The following is a 17,363-nucleotide window of genomic DNA, read 5'->3' on the forward strand; positions in this document are numbered from 1 at the left end:
CGCTTCTTCAACGCTTATGCAATGAGCGACAGCCCGGCCGTAATGGGCGAATATGGATGAGTCGAGGTAAAGACGGTGGACGCTAAATGATCAAGGATGGTTAAAAAATGTCGGCCGTAATTATGAACAAGTCAGGTAGGTAGTAGAGGAGTAGAAGTTGGAGGCGGTGGTGCGGCGGCGGCGGCGTCTTGTCGTGGTTTGGTCATTCCGGACCGTAGAGTCGTTGGCGTGCGGCAAGTCGTAATCATCTTCAGAGAGACATGATACCGAGAGAGACCACAAAGGGCGCGAAGCTGTGTCCATGGCAAAGCAGTCGACGTTAGCTCCAGGGCATCCGTTGGTCGTGGACTAGTCACAGTCGTGGAAAAAAGAAGCATCCTCACTCAAACCCGCCGGGCATCGAAGGTGCTGCCGACCGCCTCTTGGCCTTTTGATCTGGTGTCATCGGTCGGTCGCTGTCGCTCGAAACGCGCTCGACATGTTCGACGGCTTCGGGGCCATGCTTTTGTGCGTGGAGGTCCTGGGATCGTCGCAGCGTCTCGTTTTCCAATTGCTTGGCGGCTTGCGCTTCGATGCGCCGTTCGTCGTCCGAGTCCAGGGCAATGGCCGAGTCCTGCTTTTGCTCATGGTGGATGAGGGGTGCGGCATGGTCCGTGACGATGGTCTTGTCAAAAGTCAAACGGTGCTTCTCATGGGCATCCTGAAATAAGTCGTGTGCGTCGATGGCTTCGCCTTCCTTTCCCATGTGATTGCCATTGGGACCCTGCTCATGAGAAGTAAACTCACTCTCGAGGCTTCTCCTGGGCAGCTGCGAGCTTTCTGCCTTGCTCCGCCTCCGCTGGACGAACGGGCTCCTTGGACTGGCCTCCTTGTCACCGCCACTGGTCAACGAGTAGTTGGGGACGACGCCACCGCCAAGTCTGGCCCAGAACATGCGTTCCCTGAGCTTTACCGCCTCTTCCCAAGCACTCTTTTCCTCATCGCCATTCTCGGCTCGCCAGTGGCCATCTCGGCACATGCGCAAAAAGGCAATGTAGTCGCAGCAGCTCCGCACGCGCGACAGGCAAAAGTCGCACAGCGGGTAGCGCTGGGCATCTCTTTCATCGGATGTCCGGAAGCGGTGTTTCCTTGCATATGGATCTTGGCCAGCCTTGTCCTTGACCCGAGAAACGCGACACTCTCCACACAGACTGCAGGCAAAAACCGGGCCCCGGTAGAATGCCACGTGCGGTTGTGGTTCAATCGTCAACGACCCGGCAGTCATGGCGCTGAGTACCGAGCGGCGCGCCAACCACGACAGACCTGGCGCACTGTCGAGGCGGAGAGTAGGCTCAATGTCTTCTGTCAAGGCGCGTTTGTAAAACTTGAGCTCCTTGAGTCCCGGCAGAATGGTTGCCTCGGGCTTTGGAGAAGCTGATCCGGGCAGAGACGATTCGGAGCTGGTCTGGGTTGTGTTCAGGCTGGCCGTTGACAGGTTGGCCAGGGTTCCAAGACCCATGACGTTGAGGCCGCCGTAGTTTCCGGACGCGGCACGGGAGCTCGGGGCTGACGATTGTGTCTTGGCCGTCTTCAACAACTCTTGAAACTCATTGTACGCCTGGATGTCCGTGCGCAAGACTGGACTGATGAGGTGCGCAAAGGCCAGAGGGTGAAGCGGCTCCATTTCTCCGTTTGACATGTCTGGTGAGCTTCGGATGCTGGCCTGTTCAAAGTTGCGGCTGGCCCGTTCCGACAGAGCAATCGCAGGTGTCGAAATATCGGTGATTGACGACGTGGTGTCCCTTTCGTCCTGTTCGGCGGTCATTTGAGCCATGACCCGCTTAAGGTCCTGCAGTTGTTCTTGCTGAGAGGCCAAGAGTTGATTCGTATCCTGGACTTGGGCTTTGTAGTGCTCGACCCGCTTCTCGGATGCTTCGGTCTCTTTGCGAGCCGCTGCGACCATCTACAACAGTTAGACACGTAGGAGAGAGGAAAACAGACGACCTACCGTGTTGGCCTCTTCGAAAAGAGCAGTCGTCAGCGTTTCGAGCTCGTTCTCCATTCGTTTGCGCTCCCTGTCGGCGGCCAGTCGAGATTTCCGCTCGGCCTCGATTTCTTTGCGCAGCTGCTTTTCCATGCGATCATACTCCTCCTTCTTGACCATGGCGCGCATCTGGCGCTGGCGCTCCTTGGCCTCGACCTCGAGCTGGGCGATGCGCGTGTATGCCTCTTGCAATTCATGGCGGGCAGCCTGCAGATTGTCGTCGAGGTTCGTCTGGTGGTTGATGGCATTGATTAGTTTGGTGCTGAGGGCAGCCACCTCGTTGCTCAAGTCGGGGTGCTGGTTCGGCGTAAAGGGACGCTCCGAGGCCGTGGCCGGGCGCCTGCTCGGCGAGGGCGTGCGCGGGTCTGGAATGGTGTTGAGGAGGCCTGACTCGGGACGCGAGAGATGGGTCGAGGCGCCGGGCGAAGGGACGCTGCGAGGCAGGTGGGGGGTGCTCGTGGATTTTGTGAGGGCCTTCATGGCGCCGGTGTTGGACGACGGAGGTTTGGATGTTGGTGTAACAGGACGTCGCTGGGCAGATAGGCGAGAGGAAAGGGCTCCTCCATGGCCCCAGCCGCCGACGGTGAAGAAGTAGCTAGTGGCGAGTTAGTGCAAGCCATGACATGGGCTGAGGTGAGAGGGCGTACTCAGCCAGGTTTGCGGATGGTGGAGAGAGCGGAGGAGCGGAGCGACGGGAGGAGGGAACCGGAAAGGAGACGGCGGGCGGTGAGTGGATCACTTGTGCATCGCGCAGGCGAGGGAGGGAGTCGGGGCGGTTTTGAGTGGGGGAGAGGAGAGGTCGGGTGGGTGAGGTGGATGGTATGTGTCGAGAGTGAAGGGAGAGGGCGGCGGCGGGTGGTAGTGAGGCGATGATGTATGGGTGGGCGGAGGTTCAGGTTGTTTGCAAGCGGCGGCGGCATGGCTTTGGTTGCGCAGCGTCAAAGCCTCCAATCACCCAATCACGACCCGAACTGCACCGATACCTATGGGAATGCCGACTCCAAGCAAGGATGCTGGTCTGGCCTGGCCGTCTTCAACAGATTGGTTTTTTTCAATTTTTGCGCATTGCTGAGCGCATCATTGCAATCCAGTTGCGCATCCATTCCCGGGGCCACATGTTAGTTCTGGTTGCCACCGGGCGACGGCGTTTCCCAGGACCTGACCTGCCCTGACCTCCGCTCAAGAAACAGAAACGAAACTCGGCGCGAACAAGCGGCCGGCCCGGGGCTTTCGGCCGCCATGGTTCCGCTGGCACTCTACTCGTACGAGTGATGATCCGCTCGCTAACTGCAACACCATAGTGTTTTTATGGAGCCTGCTGTGTCGTATCGCTGGCCTGGTCTGGCCTCTGCTCGTGCAAGCAGTCGAGTCGAGTCGGCGGCGTTTCTATTTCTTGACGCGTGGGCGGCACGGCACGGCCAGTCCACCTCACCCACGACCTGACCCGACCTGACAAGCCCCTGCGTCACTGCAGCCAAGCCATCCAGACACCCACTGCATCTGATTGACCCCACCAGACCGCAACCGCTCTCATCTTCTCCGCCCCCGACCCCGACCTCTGCCCAGCTCCCAGTCTCCGCCTCGCTCTCCCAAATGTCTGACGCCGACCTCGACGAGGTACGACCTAACCTAACCCATTCCCCCCGTTCCCCAAGCCCCTGCCGCTGCCGCCCCCGCGCCATGACTCTGCTCCGCTGACACGCGCGACTCGCCGACTCAGATCCGCAAGGCCCGCCTGGCTCAGCTGCGCCAACAGGGCGCCGCCTCTGGCTCTGCTCCTGCTGCTGCCTCTGCCGGCGCAGGAGGCGAAGGCCAGGAAGACGCGCGGTATGTCATCACCACCGTCGTCTCGCGCGCGTCATATTGAACCGTACCACAGCGCCCGCGAGGCCGAAGCCCGCCAGTCCATCCTGTCGCAAATTCTACTTCCCGAGGCTGCCGACCGCCTGGGCCGTATCCGCCTGGTCAAGGAGTCGCGTGCCACCGACATGGAAAACAGGCTCATCATGCTGGCCCGCTCCGGCCAGCTGCGCTCCAAGGTCACCGAGGAACAGCTCAAGGACCTGCTGGGCGCCGTCTCGGAGCAGGAGGAAAAGACGCAGGACCGCATCGTCGTCCAGAGGCGCGGCGGCTGGGACGACGACGACGACGACTTGCTCGACTTGTAAAGGGAAGGAAAACAAAACACGGCTGGGCGTTGGGGGTTCGGGAGGCTCTTGTTTTTGACGGGCACGCTTGATCATGCATGTGCCCAAGCAACCCAGAGTGGAAACGTTGAATTAAACTTGCCGTCTGCAGGGTTCAAGGAGAATTCGTCCCGCCCGCGCCGGCTGGAGCATGTCGGCTGTTGATCACGTTTCATGGTGTTTGGTTATCAACACAATTCCGAGACCTGCCCTGATTCCTAGCGGCTGGTCAACGCCTGCCGCCCATTTCCCTGGAAACAAACGGACCCTGACGCAGCCCCACTTGCATGATTTTGTCCGACTTGTGGAATGCACATCAATTGTGCCAGACACGCGTTGATATCGCAAGACCCCTTACCCCTATCCCTGAGCCCCCTTGGCTTCTCTCTCCGCCCTTCTCCTCTCCTTCTCCTTCTTCCTCGCATCCCTTAGATCCGGCGGCTTCTCAATGCCCAGCTCGGCCCTCAATTCATCGACATCCCTCTCCAACCACTCCTCCCAATACACGTTGATGACCTCCTTGGACTTGAGACCATTCTCCACAGCCCACGGTCCATAGACCTGCCAAAACCTCTCACGCTCCTTCTTCTTCAATGTCACAGCAGCCCCAACGCTCAGCCCCGTCATGGGCAGCAGAGTGTTTGCAAACTCGAAAGCCTTGAGCGCAACCTCGCCCTCGCGATAGACGGGCAGGCCGCAGACGGCGTGGTAAAAGTCGTGGCACTCGCGGTAGCGCTGCATGACGTAGGCGCACTCCTCGTCGTCAATGTAGCGCACGCCGGCGCGCGTGTCGGGGCTCACGCCCTCGCGGTCCAGCCAGCCGACGTACGTGCGCCCCACCGTGTTGGGCGCGAGCGTGCGCAGGTATGCCACGTCCAGCGACTTGGACGTGATGCGCGGCCGGTCTCGCAGGATGCGTCGCCCCGTCGCGTCGCGCAGCATGGCATCGCGGAGCCGGTAGATGAAATACGGTTGTGCTGTGGCTTCGCCGCAGGCTGCGATGAGGTCGGCTCTCCGTGGGTTGATGAAGGAGCCAAGTGCGGAGCCAATGGCCAGGGCGGTGCGCTCGATGGGGTGTAGAGGCACATGGCCAGGGTAACTGGGCGGAGGCCGGCTGAGAGAAAAGGCTCGGTGGTGCGAGATGGTCGTGGTGAGAGGGAGCCGCGTCTTGGGCGTGGCGCCACCGAAGCCCCGTTGGATGGGGCGAATGAGGGTGGTCTTCATGCTGGCATTGTCGAGCCCGTGGGCTGGATTGAAGATGACTGGTGTCTCGCAATGGATAGATGTGCTCTGTTGCCTCGTATGATGTCGAGAGCAGCTGTCGCCCTCGGTCTTCCTCCAGGTTTCTCGCCGGCCAGCTTATCGATAGCGCCGTGCAGCTGGACCCCTGCAGAACAGAAGCTTCGTCCATTTCGCGCTCGTCCCTGACCTCGACAGACTCCACCACCGAGTTCCACCGAGCTGCTTGCTCTGCCCTGCGCCTTCGCTTGCCATGATGGCGCATCAAACTCCCAGCGCACTTTTTCCTTTCCGGTGACACTGCGAGTCCGACATTCGCTTCCCCACCGCCCACCATGCCCCTACCCGCATCGCCCGGCCCCGAGCACGACGCCTTCATCGCTTGGGCCCAAGCCCGCGGCGTCACCATCAACGGCGTCGCGCCCGCGCGGCTGCCCGGCCGCGGCCTCGGCGTCGTCGCAACGCGTGAGGTGAAGGAGGGGGACGTGCTCGTTTCGGTGCCAGCAAACGCGCTCTTGACGATTGAGACCAAGCACGTCAAGGACGCTGCGCTGCCCGCAGGCGAGGATTCGACGGTGCATGGGCGCCTGGCGGCCTACCTGACCGTGATGCACGCCGATGACGAGGTCGAGTGGGACGTGTGGAGGCGGGTGTGGCCGTCGCGCGAGAGCTTCGAGGAGAGCATGCCGCTGTGCTGGGAGGAGCGGGAGAAGGACTGCTTGCCGGCGCCTGCGAGAGGTGTGTGATGCTTGAATTTACCTCGAGAGCACCAGTCTGATGTCATGGTCTATTTTTTCAAAGTTCTGAACCACAGATCTTGATGACCTTTGTTTGCTGAATCTTGGTCTAAAAAAGAGCTGGCAAAAGTGCACCGAAAAAGGCAGATAGATACTGACACCAAACAGACCATCTGGCCAAACAAGAAGCAAAGCTGGACGCGGATTGGCAGCTCCTCCGCGACCATCTCCCAGACCCCTCGGACCGCCGTCTCTACACGTACTACTGGATGATTGTCAACACGCGCACCTTCTTCTGGGACTACCCGACTAGCACCTCGAGCAAACCACGGGCCAAAAAGCGCAAGCTGGTTCCCGACGACTGCATGGCGCTATGTCCATTCATGGAGTACTTCAACCACGCCGACGAAGGGGTGAGTTGATCCGTCTCGACACCAACGAGCGGCGCCCCGCTAAGCCGCTGCAGTGTACCGTCGCGCACACCAAAGCCGGCTTCACCATCACCAGCCATCGGGCATATAGCCCCGGCGAAGAAATCCACGTCAGCTATGGCGCGCACACCAACGAGTTTTTGCTCGTGGAGTACGGCTTCGTCCTCGCCGCCAACAAGTGGGACGACGTTCGTCTGGACCCCGTCATCCTGCCCAAGCTCAACACAGCCCAGACGGAGCTCCTTCGCACCAACGGCTTCCTCGGCGATTATGCCGTCACGCCTGACGAGTGCTGCCATCGTACTCAGGTCGCGGTACGCGCGCTTCTGCTGTCAAAGGGGAGGGCCGAGGGTTTTCTAATGGGTCTTGACAGTGGCGAGAAGGAGCAGGAGCAGGTGGACGCATTTTTGGTGGAGTGTGCGGAAGAGTATTTGAAAATGATGGCGGAGAAGGAGCAAAAAGTGGAACGTTTAGACGAGGGTGAACGGAAAAGTGCATTGCAAAGGAGATGGACACAGGTGAGACAAGTGCTGGAGGGATTGAGAGCGACGTTGACGAGGTGAGAGAATGATAACTTTCCAAATGCTGCACTGACGAAAATAAGCCCGAGTGAGAGCATGGTCGTTTCTTGACCATCTCACTCGTCGGTAATTCATCTCACTATTCCTACCCTCAAAGTCTACTCTCCTGAATGCTTCCTGTTCGCCTGCTCTTCCGACAAGCTTCATATCCATATTTCACTTTCAAAGGACAAACGCTGCACATGCATTCAAAGACAGGAACTGCAGCTGTGATAATTTGCCACAGGGCTGGCCCCGTCTGAACCAGGAAAGCGACGACTGACACTCCAGCTTCGTGAGGCGGCGAATCCGCGATAAGAACCAGCCGGCTGTTCGGTTGCTTCAGTGTCGTCGATATGAACCAGCCAAGTTCCCGACGACGGCAAGGCCCGCCCTCGACTAAGCGCCAATAGGACGACAGACATTGGGCCTTGAGCGACAATGACTGTCCTTGAAGATGGTATGTACGGGGGATCGGCGCACGCACGCATCGCCACCATCGACCGACGGGCCATACAAGCGGGGCGATTAGCGAGTCAGATATCCCCGACGGCGAGCTGTACTGCACAGCAACCACATGGGGAAGGGGGATTGTCGGAGTTCAATCTATGGGTGGTATGCTATATAAGGATCGAGCAGGCAAAAGGGGGGTTGTCGCAGTCGAAAAAGAGGTGGTGGTTCCACTAGTGACTTTCGTTTTTGGTATCTTCAACCTGCCATGTCCGTCCTCGCCGAGAAAATGCTTTCGACCACGACCGTCGAGCTGGTTGCTCCGCAGAGCCCCCCGCGCACCACCGTTGAGAGCGGAGAGCCCGTCGACGTCTTGCTCGAGGCGCTCGAGAAGCTCGCTGCCGGCGACATTCCCCAGAGCCTGCGGGACGACGAGGACAAGCGCACGCGGCTGATGGAGGCGGCGCGCAAGGCGTCGCTCCGCCTCGAGCAGCCGTGGGACACGATGCAGCGCTTGATCTTCTGCGCCGTGCCGCCCAACATGGCGCAAGCGGGCGTCGAGCTGGGGCTGTGGGACCGTCTGGCGGCGCGGGGGACGACTCCTGCGTCTGTGACCGAGCTGGCGCGCGAGGTGGGCGCCGAGGAGGCGCTGCTGTCGCGCATATTGCGGTACGCGGCGACGCAGTGGATGGTGGAGCAGGTTGGGCCCAGCCTCTACCGCGCGACCAACATCACGCACCACCTGGCGCTGTCGGGCATGAAGTCTGTCCTCTTCCACGTGTAAGTATCCCGCCTTCTTCACTTGAGCAAGAGTGCTGACGTACGTGATAGCACCGAGAGGAACATCGGCCTGTACAATGTGCTGCCGCAGTGGATGGCACAGAACGAATACAAGGAGCCGCAAAACAACCGCAACCTGCCCTTCCACCTGGCCAAAAACACAGACCTCCATTTCTTCGACTGGCTCAAGCTGCGCCCGCGCCACCAAAAGGCGTTCAACGAGTACATGGGCTTCCAGCGCATCGGGCAGTCGAGCTGGCTCGACGTGTTCCCGCTCGAAGAATACATCGGCGACGTCTCCGACGATTCCCGCACGCCCTTTGTCGACGTGGGCGGCGGCCACGGCCACCAGTGCCGCGGCGTGCTGTCCAAGTTCCCAGCGCTGGCGGGCGGACGCATCGTCCTCGAAGACGTCGACGCGTCGGCGCTCAAGAGCGGCGCGGCCATCGAGGGCGGCGTGACGACGCTGCAGCACGACTTCATGAGCGAGCCGCAGCCCGTGGCCGGCGCGCGCGTCTACTACCTGCGCAACATCCTGCACGACTGGCCGGCCGACGTGTGCGCGCGCATCCTGGGCCGCATCAAGGACGCGCTGGCGCCCGACTCGGTCATCCTGGTTGACGACCTCGTGCTGCCGGATACCGGCGCCCATTGGTACGCCGCCAGCTTCGACTTGCTCATGATGGCCAACTACGGCGCGAGGGAGCGCAGCGTTGCGGAGTGGGATCGCCTGTTGGAGAGTGTGGGGCTGGAGAGGAGGCGGTTGGTGCGGTATACGCGGTATGGGGACGCGGTCCAAGTTGTTGGACCCAAGGCGTGAGGTACCGAGGGTTCAATTGGTTCAACTTTGGACTGCATGTTCAGGTTTTGGGGAACTTCTTTGATTATGGTCTCTTCTCTTTTTCTCACTTTTCGCATTATGGGATGCAACGCGGCGTTTTTGGCAGGAGTCGTCTACTATTCTCCTTTATGCATCATCATCAACATCATTAGGTATCTTCTTCTGTGTCATCTCCTACAACCGAACACACCCAAAAAAACGTGCAAAAGCCTCGGCGCGGTAAACACATTAGACACAGTCCATGTTGCTGTCTTGCTGACCATTGGCGAGGTGTCGTCGTCGTCAAGAACTCGCCCGCCACTCGGCTCTCGGGCATCAAACGCGCGTCGGAGACCGGCGTATCTACGTACGTCGACGACCAAGGAGCCTAACCGTCGACCAGGACACCACTCACTCACCGATCACATTGCGGGCTGTTATCGAGCTGTGGAATCTAAGGCAGGCGGCTACGCCCGGGCGAATGGATGGAGAAACGGACAGTACAGCAGGACCCAAATACAGACACACGCTTGCCAGCCACTCCAACTCCATCATCTCACTCCGTTCACGTCGTCTCTATCTGTTTACAACCTTGCGCCATGCTCAATTATCCCTTACTCTCACAGCAGTCGGTGTCGAGGAAACGCGTTAGCAGTATCAGTCGCGTCGTGACAAAAATCCTAGCTAACATAAAACCCAGCCCCTTGTCCCGACCCTGAGCGCACTCTCATTTTCTCTGCCTTGACATCTCTGCCTCTACATTACTCTTCACCACCCACTTCACTCTCCTTTCTCCCGCAGCGTGACGATGCATAGCCAGCACCAGCCAGCCAACCACGGCTCAGGGCACCGACACAGACCCCTCGCTACCACCCAACAACACCATGCCATCAGCAACAGGCAAAAAGAAAGGGCAAAAACAGCGCCAGAGAGAGGTCAGATTGACCAGGACTTGAACCTGGGACTTGTCGTGGATGCGATGTTTAACCACGACATGCGTTACCACTACGCCACCAATCCGTAAACGTTTGTGTGGGGCGCTGTATAGTGGGTTAGCAGTAGCGACACGTTATATACCAAAAATGAGGTAACATTCACTGCACATCTTCCACATCGTAGTTATGCTCAATCAAAACTCCAATCAATGCAGACACGCTCAGATTCAACCGCTCCATTACTTCTCCACCGCGCCGACCAACTTCCGCAGCTCGACCCTCTCCGCTTCGCCCAGCGCCCCCTGCTTGACCATGTCCTTGAAGCCCTCGAGCCGCTCGTAGACGCCCGCCTCCAGCGCGCCCTTGAGCAGCTTGAGCAGCTTGGGCGCCAGCTTGCCCGTCGCGTAGACGACGCCCTCGCTGCGCCGCGCCCGCAGCAGCACGACGCACGTCAAGAACAGGCGCGGGGCGTCGCGGTCTTTGGCGGCGCCGCGCGCCAGTTCGGCGACCAGGGCGTCTTTGCGCGCGCTCAGCGCCGCGGCATCGGTTGGTGCGATGCCGAATTTGGCGCCGAACTTGTGCAGCGATGATAGCGCGGCCTCGAGGTCTTTGGCTTGCGTCTGGAGCAGTGCTTGCAGCTTGCCTACCTGGCGCTTGGCTTTTGCGCTGCGGATGAGGTTTTTGGCTGCCGCTCGCGCCACCACGTCCGGGACGAGCTCTTTGGTTATGTAGTCGCGCAGCACGTCTTGCAACTGTGAGCGCAACTTTTCGTCCGAGACGCTCGAGGCGCCTGCCAAGTAGACGGCGACGCGGGAGACAAGCCGTTCGTGCCAGAAGATGGCAAAGGTCTTGTCCGTCTCGACGTCGAGCGTGGTGATGGTAGAGGCAAAGGCGGCCTTGGCCGTGGACTCGAGGCCGCAGCGGAGGAGAATGTGGAAAAGGGGCTGCGATAAGGACAGGCGGTCTGCCGTGGGTTGGAGGATGGAGGGTATGTTGACGGCCAGGTCGTCGGTCGTGGGGTTGGGATTGGAGTAAAGGTCCCGGGCGTGTTGAACCGCGGCATCAATGACGTCGTTGCGAATGCTCATGTAGAGGCTATTGCGGATGAGGTAAGGAAAGATGCCCTCGGCCATGGTGTGTTCGTCGTCATCGCGGACCGTCTCGAGTACTCGCGTGTTGAGATTCATGGTAGCTTCACGGTTGGCGTTGGGCGAAAGTTCGTTGAAGGGTTCCTAGACAACATTCAGAATCAGTGACTCATTGGTTGATTTTGGAGACTGACGCTGCTGTTGATTATTTTCGTTTCTCGAAGTTGCGTGACCTTGGCTTGGAGGATTTGTTCGAAACACAGGCGAGAGAAAGCCGTGTCGAAGAAGATGACCAAGTGTTCGCCATAGGTCCTTCTCACAAACTTTTCGGCGCTCATAATGTCAGGAAACTGTTTCGGCAGCAGATTGACAAGCCATTGAAGGCTGCAAGAAGAGTCTGAGCCCTGGACAAGGGCATTCAGTCGTTCGTCCCGTTGGCGTGTAAGGCAAGAAGTCGGTGTGAATATAACTTCGTTGTCTTGCTCTGCCAGCTGTCCGTCGAGGGCAGAGAGACTCTCGATTATGAGTTGAAGAGTTGGTGGAGCCAAGTAGCCATCTTTGGGAAGTTTGACAATTCTACTGACTGTTAGCATAAACCGCGGAGATACTTTTGACAACATACTCTGAAGCCTGCTCAGCCCTTTCCAGACTGGATTTGGTAGTGGCCATGGCATTGGCCTGGGCCTCTGGAGAATAGATGTATGCATCTTTCCAGTCTGCCTGGCCGCGGCTGATTTCAAACAGTCCCCTGGAATCTTGGATCGGGTCGGAGAGGGAGGTGCCCAATTTCGACAGTCTGAAGAGACTTTCAGGGGATACATCGTTGGATTCGCGAAAGTCGAGGACACGCACTGCATGGCGACTCACCATGTCGGATAGAGTTTTCTGCAGTCTCGATGCCTCTTCACTGTCCAGGGGTAAGTAAGGGGTAGTACCACTGAGGACCATGTTAGGACTTACAGCGGAACGAGCTTGGTGCAGTCCTTGCTAAAGATGAACTCTGAATCTTCAGGGGAAGATCCCCTGAGAACCTCGAGAAAAGAGTTGCGGTCTACATCAAAAGACGATGCCAAAGCCGAGACCGACATACGAGCTTCTTTCCCTGGAAGCAAGTGAGAAACACCATGTCAAATTGACGGATGGATTGAAACGGAATTTTTGAGTGGAATGGTTGGTGATAGACCAGAAGACGGCTGACGTACCTGCATCGAGGATCTCTTGGACCTTTTGTACTATTTTGTCAGTTTGGATGAAGCCGTCTCCAGACGCACTGCGAACCAGCGCTGGTCGTCCTGTTCCATGCCGTCCACTGAGCGATTTCTCCGAATCAGGAAAGGCTCCAAGAAGCTCGCGAACGTCCTCCGTCGTGAACATTTTGGGGGAAGAAGAGAAGTCGGAGCGGGCCAATGAGCGTGTCGGGCACAAAGTGGATACCCCCAAATAATTGACCAAATCAACAAATGAGGATAGCGGTGAAATAATCCCCCATTTGCGCAGTCGCCTTATGGAGATGAGGAGGAATCAAGCTCCCGATGCCGCAATCGCCTTTTATGCGTGCTGATGTTGGTTGACTCACACGCGCTGCAATTGGGCCGTTTGGCGGCACGAGATCTCAAAGGAAAGACAGCCGACGCGCAGGTGCAAGGAGAATGGTCGTCGTTGGACGAGAATGGCAATCTTTACCTTTGAAGAGCAGAGCGGAATCAAAGCCAATTCTCAAGCATGCAGTCCGAGTAGTGGAAAGTTGAGTCTAGACGAAAGGGCTGGTGCCGTGGTGGTGTCCGGTGCGGCAGAACCGCGGAGGTGTCCGCTCCGCTTTGCCCTCGGAGGACGGGATTCAACGCTCCTCCGCAACCGCGACCACTCCATCGACACTGACATTGCCTGCCCACCATGTCGCAATTCAGGGCCAAGAAGCTCGACCTGGGCTGCTTCGTCAACATTCGCAACATTCGCGACCACACCAAGCGCAAGACTTTTGCCGAATTCGAGCCCCAAAGGTAAGCGCTGTCGCCCTCGCCGCCCAGATTTCGACAGCGTTGAAGCATTTTGGACGCAGCACTAACCAGAATCGCAGGCAAGCTCTCCGCTACATAATTCGCAACACGACGCTTGCACCGCGTATCCGCGCCCAGGCCCAGCTCGAGCTTACCCAGATGCACGCCTACACTCGCCCGACCCAGATCAAGAACAGATGTATAATGGGAGGAAGAGGAAGGGGTATCATGAGCGATTTTAGATTGAGCCGGGTAAGTTGTGCTCTTGTCGGCGCAATCCAAGCGGGCCATGGTTCGAGGAGATGGACTTGCGAAAGATGCCGACAACACCATGTGGCGCAAAGAGTAGCAGCTGATGATGAGGCAGTATCAATTCCGCTTCCAGGCTTTGAAGGGCAACTTGCCGGGCGTGAAGAAGGCCAGCTGGTAAACAGGTCGCTTCAGAATGAACTGTTGTACAATAGCAGAGCTGCAGCATTTGCTTCGTTCAGAGGGTCATTGGGCGGCGTTGGGAAGGCAAAGTATAGGCATGCGCCACACGCAGCATTCATGAATTCAATGCTGGCATCAATCTGGCGAATACAAGTCTTGAATGTGGACTGAAAGAGTGCGGAAGTACGAGGTAAATCTCACCACCATCGATCGCGTCCACGGCAGGAATCTAGACGTCTCATTGTGGCATTTTGTCGCCAATCAAACCGGAGTTGATGCATGACCCCACGCGGGGCTCCGGATTTGCGTCTCCTCATGTGAGGTCGCGCGCCAGCGACATCATGTGGCTTCTCGGGTGACTGCCTCGACAGCAGTTATACTGGTAGATTCCTTTGTCATGCCATGCCATGCCATGCCGTTTCTCCGCTTGCGCGCGCGGCTTGCCTCCTCCACCGCCAGCCAGCCAGCCAGCCAGCCAGCCAAGCGGGCAGGCACCTTCCACCCGCAAACCAACCTGCACTGCAGTGCCAAGCAAGACCAAACATCTGCAACCACGACAATATCTGCCTGCGCCTAACTTGACCAACCTTCAGCCCGCTTCGTCCTCGTCGCCCCACAGCACCCGAGCTGTTTCACAATGTACCGCCTAACCGAGGCTGGAATGCCTCAAGATCCGCACTACAAGGCGGACCTGAAGGAGCTTGGGTGAGTTGATCATGGTGCTCTCCAAACCAAGTGGCGAAGCTGATGGCTTCTCAGCTACTTCATCGACGACAACTCTGTCATCAAGACAATCAGGCCGCCGCACTTTTACTACACCTACTGGATTTCCAACAATGAGCGTGTCAACGAGGCCTTTCGTGATGCCATGCATGGTAACTTCACCTTCTTCCACACCAGGGCCATTTGCTAAGCTTTACAGAGTGCATACTGCGCGAGATCCGGGAGCGCATGGCCGCGCTTGGCATGCCTCTGTTCTACGTCCCTCACATGTCACCTGACAAGCCACAGCATGAGCCCGCCACTCCAATCTTGGTCACCAACCAGCAAGACTTGAAGAAGAGGAAGCGAATCATTGTGGTGGTCAATGATGACTTTCAGGATCTTGGCATGTGGGCGTACCGCATTGCAAGCAAAGAGGGAGGCGTAGAGGCGGGCTCAGTCGTCTCGCTGGCCAAGGCTATGCAGGCAACTCAGGTCGCGCATTATGAAGAACTAAAGGTTCTGGGCCCCAAGGCTCCTGGAGTTGGAGGAAGTCAAGATGCTTCCGCAGGCGACATGGAACGGCGCGTCACTGAAGCGGTCGTGGCGCAAGCTCCGAATATGAATGGAAGTGAAGCCACAAAGACGGACGACGTGCCAAAGACTGACGGTACGGGTGAGGACAAGAAGCCTGCGCCGATCGATACCAGCAATGCACCTTTCAAGGTTCCGGAGGACTGGGAGACGCCCGGTCTTGTCGTGCTGAATCCCGGCCAGCTGCTGTACTCGCACCGACTGGACAAGGCCATGACGAGGCAGTCTTGGAATTCGCAGCCGCGCAAGACGGCCATTCATCCCGTCCCAGGCTACGACACTGAGTTCAACACCATCCCCGGCAACAGAACCGTGGTCGAGCACGTCAAGTTTGTTTTTGACAACATCATCAACAACCCGGAGTGGGTGTCTCGCGATGCCAACGTCTACATCATCGGCAATGGCAACGGAGGCGACGCCATCCTCGACTTTCTCGACTCGGAGTGGCCCACTTACAAGGAGCGCGTTGCTGCCATCACCTTCATCGACCCGACGCCTATCCGCGACGCCCTCAAGGACCACGACTTTGCCGCCTTTCTCCGCCACCGCGCGCGTGGCCTGGTCCCCAGCGAGCAACCAGCGGGCACGCCCGTCGCCGTCCCATGTACCAGCGAGCACCCAACGCCGACATCCTCCAGGCGCGAGTCGACAGCCTCTAGGCGCGAGTCGGCAGCCTCGGTCGGCGGGCCTCCACAACCTCAACACAACTCGACGTCACCGTGGCTCGAAACGGTCTCCAGCGCGGGCGAATCGGCGCGCCGCGGCTTCTTCAGCAGCGCGACCAGCGACGCGCTCACGTCGTCCATCAGCCAGCTGGCCATCGACTCGATCCTCGCGTCGCCGACGACGCCGCTGCGGCCCACGCCCGACGCCAGCGTCGACTGGGGCATGCACTACTTCCCGCTGCTGTCGAGCGGCGAGCCCAGTGTCGCCGAGGTCATCTTGCCCGCGTCGTACCGCCTCATCCTCGCGTGGTTTGAACTCGTCGCTGCTACACCGGGCTATAAGAATCCTGCCTTTCGTCTTCCGGACGTCGCGCCGCAGGTCGAGGACACGGAGGCGGATCGCCCGCTGAATGAGGCTGAGGGTGATGGCAATGTCGGTGCTGCTGCTGCGGATGTGGCGGAGACTTTTGACGAGGGAAGCAAGGGCAAGCAGAGGGCCGAGGAGGCTTGAAGTTGCACCACTTTCCCCCCCTTTTCTTCTTCTTCATCTTCTTCTGGTTGGGTTGCACAAATGACGCCGGTGTTGAGAGCCCACACATGGCAAAGGAGGGCGTTGACTATGGCGTTTGCTTTCGGGATTGGCATGGCATGGATACATGAGAACAGACACGACGACAAACGACAAACGAATGACTTGACGACTTGGGATATGATGGGAACGAATGGAAGGAAGGAAGGAAGAAGCAGTCGGGTGCAGTGACGGACGGTCGAGTGGATACCAGACAGGTCTCTGCCTACATTAGCATTCGATGGTGGTGGTGAGGTTGCTGAGGCTTCGTAGGCAGGCAGGCAGGCAGACAGTTGACTACCACCAAAAGCAAATCAAAAATCGCAGATGAGATGTCAGGTCGTCTCGATTGCTCCACGTGACTTCAGTTGACCTGGTACCGTATGGCAGCCAGCGTTCTACATGTACGGACTGAGCTGGCTACACGACGCACGTATGCATGGAGAGGTAGGTACACAGAACGACTGCGGTGCCTGCAGCCGAATCTTCGGAGCTTCGGAGAATAATCCATGTCAGCTCAGCTCAGCTCGGCTCAGCTCACTCGACAAACTGTTGGTTGTCATCCGGACGAACGGGTTTGCCTGCCCGCTGATGAATAACAGATGGACAAACAAATAGAGGAGCGAATGGATAGATAGGCGCCGCGGCGTACGCGTGTGTGTGTGTGTGTGTGTGGGTGGGTATGTAGTCGGTATTCCGTATAGGCAACTAGCTAGGAGTGAGCAGCGCAAGATGCATGTATCCGGCCATCCAAATGCAGTCAAAGGATCCAAGACCTTGGACCCCAGCTTGGCTGCATTGCAGGGCTTAGGACATGATGGCGGCAGAGAGGGGGAAATGGTGTGCTCGAGGGAGTGAGTCTTGGGAGTGATAGATAAGTGCTGAACACGAGAGGGATGCCGTGCCGCGCCGGCGCTGCTTCTTGGACAGATAGGTACATGTAGGTGGCTTTTGCTGTCTTCGGTCGGTCGGTTGGTTTGTTGGAGGACGGACAGGCGGAGTCAGTCATTCAGTCAATCGGCGCATTGATCTCTTCCCTGGCATTTCCGACGCGCAGCATCTTCAGCGCGACGGGGACGCGTAGCGCAGCGCGAGAGAAGATGGTTTGCATAATGTGGTTCTTTGAGAGTTGTGTGTGTGGGCTTGAAGTGTGCGT

The 17,363-nt window shown here is 58.2% G+C and overlaps 8 protein-coding genes and 1 non-coding gene across 9 annotated transcripts; 5 read left to right on the plus strand and 4 right to left on the minus strand.

Annotated features, from left to right (window-relative positions):
- Positions 1-379: 379 nt before the first annotated feature.
- J3D65DRAFT_603225 (uncharacterized protein) lies at positions 380-2,943 on the minus strand (the record flags this gene model as incomplete). The annotated part of the gene is made up of 3 exons (XM_066798192.1): positions 380-1,942; positions 1,988-2,618; positions 2,717-2,943. 3 exons carry the CDS (start codon positions 2,941-2,943, stop codon positions 380-382), a joined length of 2,421 nt encoding a protein of 806 aa, XP_066655365.1.
- Positions 2,944-3,545: 602 nt separating this feature from the next.
- J3D65DRAFT_624782 (PDCD5-related protein) lies at positions 3,546-4,487 on the plus strand. The gene is made up of 3 exons (XM_066800286.1): positions 3,546-3,640; positions 3,744-3,850; positions 3,903-4,487. The coding sequence occupies exons 1-3, from the start codon at positions 3,617-3,619 to the stop codon at positions 4,189-4,191; spliced, it is 420 nt and encodes a 139-aa protein (XP_066655366.1). The 5' UTR covers positions 3,546-3,616; the 3' UTR covers positions 4,192-4,487.
- Positions 4,296-5,527, minus strand: J3D65DRAFT_624784 (ubiquinone biosynthesis protein coq4, mitochondrial). The gene has a single exon (XM_066800287.1). It carries the CDS (start codon positions 5,431-5,433, stop codon positions 4,570-4,572), a length of 864 nt encoding a protein of 287 aa, XP_066655367.1. The 5' UTR covers positions 5,434-5,527; the 3' UTR covers positions 4,296-4,569.
- Positions 5,528-5,783: 256 nt separating this feature from the next.
- Positions 5,784-7,179, plus strand: J3D65DRAFT_553925 (uncharacterized protein; the record flags this gene model as incomplete). Its single annotated transcript, XM_066797156.1, has 3 exons — positions 5,784-6,186; positions 6,354-6,598; positions 6,652-7,179. 3 exons carry the CDS (start codon positions 5,784-5,786, stop codon positions 7,177-7,179), a joined length of 1,176 nt encoding a protein of 391 aa, XP_066655368.1.
- Positions 7,180-7,793: 614 nt separating this feature from the next.
- Positions 7,794-9,311, plus strand: J3D65DRAFT_371525 (o-methyltransferase-like protein). Its single transcript, XM_066795713.1, has 2 exons — positions 7,794-8,406; positions 8,458-9,311. Exons 1-2 carry the CDS (start codon positions 7,895-7,897, stop codon positions 9,224-9,226), a joined length of 1,281 nt encoding a protein of 426 aa, XP_066655369.1. The 5' UTR covers positions 7,794-7,894; the 3' UTR covers positions 9,227-9,311.
- Positions 9,312-10,163: 852 nt separating this feature from the next.
- On the minus strand, positions 10,164-10,246 carry J3D65DRAFT_t76. The gene has a single exon. It is a non-coding gene; the product is annotated as a tRNA-Asn (tRNA).
- A 66-nt stretch (positions 10,247-10,312) lies between these two features.
- J3D65DRAFT_624792 (uncharacterized protein) lies at positions 10,313-13,040 on the minus strand. The gene is made up of 5 exons (XM_066800288.1): positions 12,452-13,040; positions 12,210-12,351; positions 11,872-12,156; positions 11,444-11,825; positions 10,313-11,393 (listed from the first exon to the last, which is right to left on the minus strand). The coding sequence occupies exons 1-5, from the start codon at positions 12,621-12,623 to the stop codon at positions 10,401-10,403; spliced, it is 1,974 nt and encodes a 657-aa protein (XP_066655370.1). The 5' UTR covers positions 12,624-13,040; the 3' UTR covers positions 10,313-10,400.
- Positions 13,041-13,142: 102 nt separating this feature from the next.
- J3D65DRAFT_553584 (mitochondrial 37S ribosomal protein uS14m) lies at positions 13,143-13,676 on the plus strand (the record flags this gene model as incomplete). Its single annotated transcript, XM_066797141.1, has 3 exons — positions 13,143-13,249; positions 13,327-13,498; positions 13,614-13,676. The coding sequence occupies 3 exons, from the start codon at positions 13,143-13,145 to the stop codon at positions 13,674-13,676; spliced, it is 342 nt and encodes a 113-aa protein (XP_066655371.1).
- Positions 13,677-14,315: 639 nt separating this feature from the next.
- On the plus strand, positions 14,316-16,150 carry J3D65DRAFT_603232 (uncharacterized protein; the record flags this gene model as incomplete). The annotated part of the gene is made up of 3 exons (XM_066798193.1): positions 14,316-14,383; positions 14,438-14,553; positions 14,601-16,150. 3 exons carry the CDS (start codon positions 14,316-14,318, stop codon positions 16,148-16,150), a joined length of 1,734 nt encoding a protein of 577 aa, XP_066655372.1.
- Between the last annotated feature and the right edge of the window lie 1,213 nt (positions 16,151-17,363).

The sequence above is a fragment of the Phyllosticta citribraziliensis genome (assembly GCF_038025025.1).
Source record: "Phyllosticta citribraziliensis strain CPC 17464 chromosome Unknown J3D65scaffold_6, whole genome shotgun sequence".
NCBI classification, from domain to species: Eukaryota; Fungi; Ascomycota; class Dothideomycetes; order Botryosphaeriales; family Phyllostictaceae; genus Phyllosticta; species Phyllosticta citribraziliensis.

Bases quoted from the DNA above. Each gene is read 5' to 3' on its own strand.
- J3D65DRAFT_624792 (XM_066800288.1), bottom strand. From the start codon at position 12,623: ATGTTCACGACGGAGGACGTTCGCGAGCTTCTTGGAGCCTTTCCTGAT. The intron at 12,157-12,209 runs GTAAGTCCTAAC...ACCCCTGGACAG, and splicing joins TGCACCAAGCTCGTTCCGCT to TGAAGAGGCATCGAGACTGC. The intron at 11,394-11,443 runs GTCAGTCTCCAA...AATGTTGTCTAG, and splicing joins CGAAAATAATCAACAGCAGC to GAACCCTTCAACGAACTTTC.
- J3D65DRAFT_624784 (XM_066800287.1), bottom strand. From the start codon at position 5,433: ATGAAGACCACCCTCATTCGCCCCATCCAACGGGGCTTCGGTGGCGCC.
- J3D65DRAFT_371525 (XM_066795713.1), top strand. From the start codon at position 7,895: ATGTCCGTCCTCGCCGAGAAAATGCTTTCGACCACGACCGTCGAGCTG. The intron at 8,407-8,457 runs GTAAGTATCCCG...CGTACGTGATAG, and splicing joins AAGTCTGTCCTCTTCCACGT to CACCGAGAGGAACATCGGCC.
- J3D65DRAFT_624782 (XM_066800286.1), top strand. From the start codon at position 3,617: ATGTCTGACGCCGACCTCGACGAG. The intron at 3,641-3,743 runs GTACGACCTAAC...TCGCCGACTCAG, and splicing joins CTGACGCCGACCTCGACGAG to ATCCGCAAGGCCCGCCTGGC. The intron at 3,851-3,902 runs GTATGTCATCAC...ACCGTACCACAG, and splicing joins GAAGGCCAGGAAGACGCGCG to CGCCCGCGAGGCCGAAGCCC.